The sequence below is a fragment of the Anabrus simplex genome, chromosome 12 (genome assembly GCF_040414725.1).
Source record: "Anabrus simplex isolate iqAnaSimp1 chromosome 12, ASM4041472v1, whole genome shotgun sequence".
NCBI classification, from domain to species: Eukaryota; Metazoa; Arthropoda; class Insecta; order Orthoptera; family Tettigoniidae; genus Anabrus; species Anabrus simplex.
Genome location: NC_090276.1, coordinates 14,448,261 through 14,459,854, shown reverse-complemented (window position 1 = coordinate 14,459,854; position 11,594 = coordinate 14,448,261). Strand labels below are relative to the sequence as shown.

The 11,594-nt window shown below is 39.7% G+C and overlaps 1 protein-coding gene across 1 annotated transcript; it reads right to left on the bottom strand.

The window, feature by feature from the left end:
- Positions 1–3,028: 3,028 nt before the first annotated feature.
- LOC136884432 (toll-like receptor 6) lies at positions 3,029–11,280 on the bottom strand. The gene is made up of 3 exons (XM_067156594.2): positions 11,146–11,280; positions 9,471–9,660; positions 3,029–3,332 (listed from the first exon to the last, which is right to left on the bottom strand). Exons 1-3 carry the CDS (start codon positions 11,235–11,237, stop codon positions 3,054–3,056), a joined length of 561 nt encoding a protein of 186 aa, XP_067012695.2. The 5' UTR covers positions 11,238–11,280; the 3' UTR covers positions 3,029–3,053.
- Between the last annotated feature and the right edge of the window lie 314 nt (positions 11,281–11,594).

The window sequence follows — 11,594 nt, the reverse complement described above, 5'->3', positions numbered from 1 at the left end:
TCAGATAATTAAGCTATATTTGTGCACGTAAGTGGCACGGTTTAATTTTTTCATGGAAGATTTAGAAAAATTTGATTTCACTTCAGAAATATCCAGTTCAAAATGTTGTAATAAGCAAACATAAGCTAAATATAAGCCAGCGCTGACTTAAAGAATTAATTCACGTGTGAGAATCTTTGTTTTAGAGATATTAATTGGGAGTTCATGAACAAATTTAGGTACTTGACCATTTCTTTCGCGATTTTAGTAATTTAATAAATAAGCTTCTTAATTATTTTTATAATTCAGTGAGTTATTATTCGTAGTATTAGATTATAGTCATACTTAGCACGTAAGGTATTTTCGGAGCGGATTTGCGTTGGAAGTCGTTGATCGAAGTTTGTATTTGCGAACTTTACGATTTGGTGATGACATACGTATTTCAGAACTGCACTTGGAACTAGTATCTTTCTCTGAACTTACGTAAAATTGAACTTATAGAAAAATTAAACATTTTTCTTAAAATATGGATACCCTGAGACGAAATTTAACTAGCTGGAGAAATAACTGTAGTTCACCTTAACCCGTAGGGTGCACTGGTCTAGTTTTCAAAGAAAAACGGATAAGATGGTAGTCAAATATTTAGCGTTAATATTACATTTTCTCTGGTACAAATATACTTACGTTATTAAACTGGAAAGCATGGTGTAGCGTTGTCCTCTTGTTCTTTTCACCTCCTAATATGATGCGTCGCAGAAGTTTTTACTTACCCTTTTTTTATACTGTTTTTGTTTGATGAAAGACGAGGAGGGAGCAGTAGGAGGATGAGGATGCGGTAAGCGGAAGATAATACATTGTACATGTTCATAATAGTTTTTTCTAGAAATCATAAATAGATGGACGATGGAAGAGGAATAGATGTGCGTGATGATAATCTAATTTAGTAAAAATAATGATGATGATACTTGTTGTTTTAAGGAGCCTAACATCGAAGGTCATCGGCCCCAGTAAAAATAAACGATATACCATTTTTCCTTTTCGATTGATAAAAGAATAGGAGGGATACGTGATAAAAACAGGTATGAATAGTTTCCCAATTAGATGCCATGACATTAAATTAAATATGTACACAACTAAGAATACATGTGTTGTTTTCTATTCCATGATATATTAAGGCAATTGTTCTTTGATTTATATTATCTAATTCCGAATCTGATAACGGATTAAATCTATTAGGTAGAAAGACCTTAAAGTCTTCGCAGTTACATAATATTCTAACACCAAATTTCATAGTTATTCTTTGAAGTGAAATAACTTTAAATATTTGATTAACAGGAAGATCACTTAGCCGTCTTGTAGATGCCCCTGTAAACCGTCCTAGATTGCATATAAGTGATATTTACAGTTTTTAGATATGCTTGTAAGTCATTTAGGTGCACAGAGAAGAGGAGCGGTACCAGAACGCTGCCTTGAATTATGCGCGCTTTTGTTTGTTCGCAGTTTGAGATATTAGTGCCTACTGACACACATTTTTGACGTCCTGTGAGAAATTATCATTACAGTTCTGTATTGACTTTAAATACTATCTAGAATAACATTCTAAAAGAAATTAATTGTATGAAGTTCACTACAAGTTTGCCATTTGATAAGTGGTCTCTCTAGAAAGCTACATAGGACATATTTCGACCCAGCCTAGAGCTCATCATCAGCTACAATAACACACAGATGACTGTCATACACAAACACAGTGAAACATAAAAAGCATGAGATAAAATACAATCAACAGCAATAAAAATATATCTTTAAAATGTTCATGGATTTAACTTTGGACGAGTCTAGTTGTACAGGTGTGGGTCCAAGCGTATTTATCACAACTATTTGTTGTTTGGAGGAATACTTTAAAGCTGAGAAGACTGTCAAATGTTATCAATTTGTGATGCTTCTGGAAAAGGAGTGAAGTTTTAAAATCCTTAAAATATCTTCATGGAGAATATAAGTATTGCCAGGATCTGAAAGTGAAACCAGAAAGCCGAGTGTGAGAACGAAAAAATGAAGTGGAACTAAAAGTTCATATGAAGATTCGCAAAATATTACTCACTTCCTCTTTCCTCCAGAATTGTGCTCCTATAGATCAGGTACGGTCGGCGCTGACCTCCACACTGACTATACCTCTAATATCCAAACTTTATTTCTGACAGTTCTTTGAGGGAGGTCCCTTTACTGCCTGCCGGGGCGGGATAAAGGGAGTGGGGTATGGTTGCCATGGAAACGAGTGTGGGGCGACTGCGGTTGCCGTGGAGATATATCTTCTGCACAGCTCGTCTTGCTTTGAGTTGCCAAACCTCTCACTTCTGCGTTAGATCTTCACGCAAGCAGTTCATATAACGGAACATCAGCGTAAACCAGTCACAATCTGGCCAGGTAGTCTACAACAGATCACAGCGGTCCGAATGAACAAGGGAACAAGTGAGCTGGAAGCGACGGGTAAGAGAAAGGAATTATGAAATGTCACAACAACGTGAAATGGCACGTGCAATGCTCCTCCCTCCAGCCCTAGCTGTCAGATTTCATCTTTAGTTATTAGAGGTATATCAACCGTTCTGAAGTTATGTTGGATAGGGGAAGCAGCGGGTGAGGGGAGGGAGAGTGAGTGGAAGGATGGGAGGACGGACCAGTAATGAGTGTTGCGACAGACTTAATTGTGCGTTACTTCAGATATTTCTCGATTATTGTGTCAATCAGGTTGTTCGTTTTCTTTTGGATTTCGTTAAGATTATAGATGGGATTGGATTTTTGATCGAGGTTTATATAAATATTTTCTGAAATGTTTGATAAAATTCCCGTTTTGGTTATATATAGGAGGTCTAGATCTCTATCTATGGTCGATAGTGAGTTGTTTTAATCTTTCATATGTTCACTCATGAACACATCAATTCTTAGGTCATTAATTTGAAGATTTGTTGTTTAAGTTGGAAGTTGGAAGTTATTTATAGCATTCACTTTAGGGCAACACCTTGTAAAAATAAACACTAAGAACATAAGGGCCATTTTAACTTGTCCCTGGTTCACTGAGTTCAGTAATCTCCCACAACATCGGAAAGTAAAGGAGCTCTCTCGTCCGTCGTCTGGAAAATGCTTGGTCCCAGCGCCTTTTTCAGTCTCTCAACCACCAGTTCCTCCACATCGTTCTGCCCAGGTGAAGGCCACTCCAAGTACGTCCTCGTAAGCATCAAGAACTGCAGATGACGTGGCAGTGTATTGCGGTCCAACTCCTCTAACTGGATCAGGATCAGGAAATGTTCGTCGTCAGTGAACATCCTGTGATTCGCCATTTCCAGCTCCCATTGGCACCACTTGTAAAAAAATAGAAAATAGAGATAAAATACTGTATGTAACGTTGCAAATTAGATATAAGTAATAGGCAAGGACATAGTCATTCAACCTGTTTACATGACAATAGCTGGCACATTGCTGGAGAAAGTCCAACGCTTTAAGTACAGTATACCTTTATCTCTTCTATATCTCTACAGATTTCTTCATCCAAGCTGTAATAGAAGAAATATATAACAAAAAACATTAAAAGGTATATAAATGTCAACCCTGCTATCTCTGGGCTTGAGACTGATTCAGCGTGTCTTGTCATCAAACTCTCGTCTCGAAAGCCAAGACCTTGGGCAATGCTCATATCATTCCGTCCTTGAATCACATTTCCCTTAGCAGCAGAGAGTCAGACCCCCTCCTCCCAACGGCTAACTTGTTAGGCGGAGAGACCCTCGCCCCACCGTAGATCCCTTCCTTTCCTCTCTTCCCGCAGGGCAACCAGTGTTGAGCAAGAGGAACTGTCGTATGCTTCCCATACTGATCTTAGTAGTGGGGGCCCAGCCTTTTCCTGATTCTCGACGAGACTGAATGTTCCTTACCCTGACCTGCCTCACTAACACGAGAAGGTCACTGTCCTTATCTAGGACCCTCCGCTGACTCAACCCACCTCCCTCCCGTATGCTTGCTAAGCATCTGTCTAACTTAATATCACCTTACTTACACGTAACCCGAAATACCGAACAACAACACAGAACAAAACATGACAGACACACTACAAACTCTACCATAATACAAGTGTACTTACCAGGAACCCAAAATACCGAACAACAACACAGAACAAAACATAACAAACACACTACAAACTCTACAATAATACTGTATGCTTACCAGGAACCCAAAATACCGAACAACAACACAGAACAAAACATGACAGACACACTACAAACTCTACAATAATACTGTATGCTTACCAGGAACCCAAAATACCGAACAACAACACAGAACAAAACATGACAAATACACTACACACACTACCTAATACTCTATTACCTTCACAATTCTCTAGTACAGTACCATGGTGAATAATTTTTATACAAGTATTATACACCGTTTATATGCAATTTGTTACTGACAAACCGTGTGTAAACCTCGTCTGTATACATCTGTTATAGTTGTTCACTGAACTGCTTAATACAGACCAGGATCCTTGAATAAGAGTTGTAGAGCAGCGAAAGAAACAACGAGTGATCAGTTTATTTTAGTGGTATTTACTGGCTGCAGTAATATAATCGTGTTAAAATATCCGACTTATCCATTAAATACACATTGAAACAATGGAAAATAACGTCGATAATCTCCACGATATTTGTAACATAGAAGGCATAACACATTTATAGGTTATGGAGGATGGGCATGTTCGTAATATAAAACACTTTATGAGACGGAGTGACCCATTTATCCTAGATGACGAAGGTTTTAGAATGAAATACGTATTTACGAAAGAGTATGATCCATTTGTCATTGCCGCAGACAGAAATGACTTAAAGATACGAGAGGTGGCTATACATCGTACAAACTTTATGATCTCACAGCACTAGGGACAGGAACGCGGAATGGGGTTAGTGAGGTTAGTATTTAAGGGGGGAGACCCAGCTTAACAAAGGAAAAGAAAAGGTTATTATTAATTCGATTGTTAAATATGCTACCATTGTTGTTGACAATTGCTGCACATATCCCAGTATTGGCATGCTTCCTGGCAACCAGAAGCAAATTCAATAATGTCAAAATTCTAATAATCATACTATTTTAAAATGAAATGTTAAACATTTCCCGCCTTTTTAACAATATATCACTGTTTCCCTTATAAAATCCAAGAATTTTCGTACTTTTCCCTTTTTAAAGTGTGTATCAAACCTCCACCTACAAAATGAACCACAGTCACTAACATAGACTGTGATTTAGATATTTTTGTCGAGTTTTTAATCCGAGCACCTGAAAATTATAATATTTTTGTAAATAAATATGTTATGTAAAATCTAATAAAAATCCTACTGATCTCAATGAGGTATAGTTTGCAGTACAATACTATGGGAGGGAACACTGAAAAAAAAATTATCCGTGAAACACTAAGAAGTTATGAAGGAAACCGTGATATATTTTTTTAAAGGCGGGAAATTTTGAACATTTTATTTAAAATTGTTATAATTAGAATTTTGGCATTATTGATGTTGCTTCCGATTGCTAGAAAGCATGCCAGGTCAGCATTTGTTAACAACGTTTGTAGCATATATAACAATCGAATGAATATTGGCCTATATTCCCCGTGTTAAGTTGGGTCTCCGTTCCTAATAGCAGTGACATAATTATTGCTACTGAGAACAATATAGCTCTGAAATATGTCCATTACTGTTCTGCTTTTGCTTATTTGAGCCAAATACAGTAGAGATAATACGCGACACTTACGGACTTCGCCTTGCTAAAATGGGAGACAATTCGACGGTGGCGCTCCTAGTGATTTGACCTGAACAAATCGCGCCAAATTCAAATATCAATGGAAATGTATATACGGAAATGGATAAATAAATTACGTCTAGAAAGAAAGTGTTATTGAGATATTAACTTCGAAGTTGCTAAAGCAATTCTGGATAAATGAATGAAGAATTATTTAGAAGGTTGCGTCGGTAGATTTACTGTCACATTCAAAGATTGAAGTGTTCTTAGTTCGTTCTCCGATGCCGTTGTGTTAGGTGGGGGTGCATTGTCCTTAAATCCTCTATGAGGAAAGTTTCCCGCGCGAGAAGGTAGACTAATCTGGATCTTGTTGTTTTTGCCACGCCGATTGCTCTTTTGATGTATGTTGCTTTAACTCTGTCCAGTGTTGCTAAGTTCTTTTCATTCAGATGTGTCCATATAATTTCAATCCCAATGTAAGTATTGGAACGATTTGAAGAGCGGCATTGCCATTTAGTGTTCTGATGAAGCTTATGTCGTTTATCGCTCTAATTACTTGTGTCACTTTCTCTATTGTGTGCATAGTGAAGCATTTTGCAGACTGCTGGAGTGTTATCCCTAAATATTTGTATTCTTTGGTGATAGTTATTATTTTCCCTTCTAAGGTGATTCTTGTCGATTTTGGTATTTGCCCTCCTGATCTGAACACCATCATTTCCGTCTTTTCAGTGTTAATTACGAACTTGTGTTCAATGCACCATTTTTCCTCTTCGTCTATAGTGTTCTGCAGTTTCTTTAATATTTGTGAGCCAATCACAATATTATCCGCATAGGCGTACGCGGCTACATCTTCATCTTGTGCAATTTCCATAATGTCCTTCGCTGCCATGATGAACAGCAGAGGGCTTAGTGGGTCCCCTTGGAGTACACCATTTGTTTGAATGATTGGTTCTCAAAGGTCTAGGCTGTCCGAGATCCTTATCTTGTTCCATTCCTTTATGGAGTTTATAATTCTTGTCCAGACGCTGTCTCTTCCCAGAGTTTCTTCGAGCTTCCTTTGTACTAATGCTCGGTCCGGGAGATGAAAGGCTTTTGTGAGGCCGAATGTTTAAAACCTGCAGATCCAACCACAAGAGTGAGATATTGTGAGTGGTGAGCGATAGTTTATTCTACCCACAGCCTGCGTTCTTTTCGGATGAAGCCTGGTTTCATCTTAATGGACGTGTTTACAGTCATAACTCGAATGGTGTTTATGAAATTCCTCATTATCATAGGAGGATTGTATTTGGTGTGCTGTTAGTACAAGATGAATACTTGGGCCTGTTATTTTCGAGACGACAGTAAATGAAGACAGGTACCAAGATGACATTTTGAAGCAATTCTTCCATCAGTTAACGGAAGAAGAAAAATCGCGTGGGCGGTTGCAACAAGGTTCAGCCCCTCTTTTTACTTAAACAGATTCCATTCTTATAATCTTGGAAGTGTTTGCAGACAGATCAGTGTTGGTCTGTGATTTTTACTTGTGGAGTAAACTGGAAGAAAACATTACGAATGAAATCAGAAACATTACAGCGACACAACTCATTCGCGTCAGACGGAATGTGGTTACCAGATACGAGGGTTGGAACTTAAATAGTGGCAACACCGCTGTGGAGACGCTATGCAACGAAATCTAATATTGCCGCTGATAGCACACGTTGATTACATACCTGCCTTACCTCAGAGCAAATGAACTCGCCCTTCCCACATCACCTGCGTGCGCACAAACGGCAGAAACATCGTCACTTGTGACTAGAGATGGGGAATCTGATTCTTTTAGAAGAACCGATTCATTTGAACCGATTCACTAAAATGATTCGTTCATTTGATTCGTTCATTTGATTCGTTCATTTAATTCGTTCATTCCAATACCACGTGACGGAGAGCCGAAAGCGAAACCATGGACTCAGATGAACCATTCCGTTATGTTCTTTATAACTGCTACTGCTTTACATGTTTACAGGTTACAAGAAGTGAAATGTTCAAGGTATAATAATAATAATAATAATAATAATAATAATAATTGATAGCGTTTTAACAAGAGTAATATCCTTTTTAAAGGTTACAGTCGAAAAATGCTACACAACTGTCTGACTAATCCTTTCCAAACTTAAGTAGCTACCATTCGAAACTATACGAGAATCGAATTTGAAATTTATAGTAGGTATGAACATTTTTGTGGCTATGTTTCATGCGTTAATTCACGAGAACAAGAACGTGAACGGGAACCTTGAAGTAAACTTAACCTAACATTTCGCAACGAGCTGGAAGTTGAGTGTGTATTAAAGTTCCGAGAAGTGTGTGACTTGAAACTACGTGATAATTTCTTATTTAAAAAGTATTTTTTCCTGTAAGGTTAGGTTAGGAATATTTGACTTGTGGACCGGACTTTTAGTTCAGGTTAAATAAAAAATAACAGAGTCGTTCTTCACAAGTAGTCATTGATTCAAAAATGTTGGATACCCGATTTGGCGATATGAATCAGAACGAACGAGGAACCAAGGAACGAGTTGCGGCGTTGCGGCTGCCATCTCTCGATTCAGATTTCGATTAACAAACGAGTCGATTCATTTCGTTCACTGAATCATGATTCAATCGTTCAGTGGAATGATTCGTTCATTTTGAATCACTCGTTCAGAATCTCCTCATCTCTACTTGTGAGCTAGCGGTCTAACGTAACGTTGTCACTATGTTTTCCAAACAGGAACAACGGAGCTGGATCAAGATTCAATGTGCCAGAGGTCGTACAGCACGGCATTGTCATCAAGGTCTTCAAGAGGCTTGCGGGGAATCTGCATTGCGTTACAGAACACTGGCACGTTGGTTAAAAGCCTCAACGATGGTCGGTAAACTGTAGCGGACATTCATCGAGCAGGTCGTCCTACGAGTGAAGAAGAGTGCATGCTCACGCCGCGTTACTGGACAGTGTTCGAAACCAGACGATTCGTGAGCATTCGCTTCAGAACTGTTGCAGAGATTCGACAGCCAGTAGACCGCTCCATTCACACCATCTACAGAACAGGCTCTGCTAAAGGTATACTACGACTTCCACATCCCTGGCAACGGGTTATACACAACGCTGGTGGCTACATTGAAGGACAGTAAAGGTTGCTAACATGTAACTCTTTCGTATCTGTTGTAAATAAATAGTTGCTACTATTTAAATTCCAACCTTCGTACAAGGCCTGTATAACCCAGAAAAGATGACACTTCCAGCTTCTTTTAAAAGGTAAGATTTTATACAAGATTGTATTCACTCTTAAAGCAGCGCGGCCGCGGGCGACTTAAGTTCGACTAAGCCAGCTGTCGTAGCGCAGAGCCTGAGTTTCTAAGAGATACCCTGCGGATGGAAGCGGGTGAGGGGAGAAAAATTCAGCACTGCCTAAGGGTGGCACTATACCTAAATTCGGCTCTGAGAAATATCAAGGGTTTTAGTAGCAAGATCAAAAACTGTATTGTGCCTACGCGAAACCGAAAGAGAGGAATTTTCTTTAAGTAATTTATTTCGGTGTTTCAAGCTTCTACTCGGTGAAGATATTATTAATTTGTCTCTTACTTTTCAAGGTGAAAAATTACAGAAGTCTTCATCCAAAGTTACAGAATGTTTCCATACAGTTGACAGGGCACTGCCGCTCAAAATGGTTCCAGCTATCTGATATGGACACTCTCAGGCAACTTACCTTGTTTTCAACGAAGTGTTCCGACAGCACAATGATGGTCTTACGACTGTGTTGTATGGAATTCACGATGTTCGGCACGATATCTGACCCCAGAGGAAAATCACGTTCGTGAAGACATAGACAGTACCGCTCCTGCCCTTTCTCCAGCAATGGTGCTAGTCGGGTAAGGACGAAACGTCTGTCATGAGAACTGAAACACAATAATAATAATAATAATAATAATAATAATAATAATAATAATAATAATAATAATAATAATAATAATAATAATAATGTCCGTCACTGTGGTGTACTGGTTAGTATGATTAGCTCCCATACCCGGAGTGCCGGGTTCGATTCCCGACTCTGCCACGAAATTTGAAAAGTGGTGCGAGGGCTAGAACGGGGTCCACTCAGCCTCGGGAGGTCACCTGAATAGTCTCAGCCATCCTAGAAGTGATTATCCGTGGTTTTCCACTTTTCCTCCAGGGAAATGCTGGGATGGTACCTAACTTAAAGGCCACGACCACTTCCTTCCCTCTTCCTTGTCTATTTCTTCCCATCCCCCACTGGGTCCCTGCTCAGCATAGCAGGTGAGGCCGCCTGGCAGAGGTACTGGTCCTCCTTCCCAGTTGTATCACTGCGACTCAAAGTCTCACGCTCCAGAAGAAATAACTTTCTATATTAAAAGGTCAGGCACAAATCATCATTTTACAGCATATGTCAGTTAATTAATAAAATGCCAAACATGGGCTTATTTCACGAGGAATGTGTCTTCTTAAAGTCAGTCAGAAGAAAAACTCAGATAGATCTTTCTTCTTTCTTTTTCTACCGCTTTTCCCACACCTGTGGGGTCTGTGTAGCACATGTGGATTTGGCCCTGTTTTACGGCCGGATGCCCTTCCTGACGCTAACCCTATATGGAGGGATGTAATCACTACTGCGTGTTTCTGTGCTGGTAGATATGCGTTCCTCATCGTATATACTTTTTCACCTCATACTTCTGACGTTATTATACAGATCATTGTACTGGTATTTCACTCCCGTTTGCTTCTACATCCTTGTAGAAAGACACTGCAGGCTATTGTTACAGGAGTAATATAGTTTTCTTTTTATACTTTGATCTGCTAAACTGAAATGCAATATTTCGGGTTCAGTGTTCGTTTTCGTTGGTTGGAGTCGCTCGAACACAATCACTGATCTCCCGAGGAAGCTAATAAACCAGTAAACGATGGGTGCGACTGGTGGTAATGCTGTAAAATTCTAAACTTTAATTTAGTAATAATAAAAATATCCGCCTCGGTGGTGTAGTCTCTATCGTAATTTGCTGCCATCCCTGGAAGCGCGGGTTCGATTCCCGGCTCTGCCACGAAATATGAAAAGTTGTTCGAGTGCTGGAACGGGGTCCACTCAGCCTCTGGAGGTCACCTGAATAGTCTCAGGCATCCTAGAAGTGGTTTTTTGTGGTTTCCCACTTCTCCTCCAGGCAAATGGGTACCTACCTTACGGTCGCTTCCTTCCCTCTACCTTACAATCTTCCTATCCGCCCAAAATCCCCCTGTTCAGCATAGCAGGTGAAGCCGCCTGGGCGAGATCCTGGTCATCCTCCCCAGGTCGCCCGCGGCAAAATCGGCAGCTGTCGTCCAGTGCGCGGGCGGCTTAAACCCTCAAATAATACCAAAAGAGTGACACCTACCTGTAACATATGAAGGCATCAAAGGCATATCTGTTGAAGTCACTTTGTGAGAAAGCCTTAGCTCTTTGCCTAATTTTGTAGAGGTGTAGCATATAACTGAGTTCTGCTCGGTACTTGTAAATTAATCCTCCTACGGCGACAACCACCATAAACATCATTCCGGAAGGAACCCCAATAAGCGTTAGTAAATTTGCACTTTGTATTTTCTCCAAACATGGCTCCTCATCATACTGCACGAGGTTCACAGGTGTTCCAATCTGACTGCCAGGAGACGCACAAAGAAGAGGATCTGAAGTTCCTAAGTTGCTAACATTTGCAGAGGTAGTATTCAGCCATTTCTGAAAGGGAATCATCCTGCAGTCGATGCAGTCGAATTCATTACCACCTAGATCCACTTCAGGTATTCCATCTAATGAGAGCGCCATAGTTTCTGACACGTGAAAAAGCAA

What these genes read in the sequence shown, in the direction of transcription:
- LOC136884432 (XM_067156594.2), bottom strand. Translation starts at nt 11,237, where the DNA reads ATGCTACACCTCTACAAAATTAGGCAAAGAGCTAAGGCTTTCTCACAA. An exon ending in GATGCCTTCATATGTTACAG is followed by an intron (nt 9,661 to 11,145) that starts GTAGGTGTCACT and finishes ATTGTGTTTCAG; the next exon opens with TTCTCATGACAGACGTTTCG. An exon ending in AACACTTCGTTGAAAACAAG is followed by an intron (nt 3,333 to 9,470) that starts GTAAGTTGCCTG and finishes TTTTTTTACAAG; the next exon opens with TGGTGCCAATGGGAGCTGGA.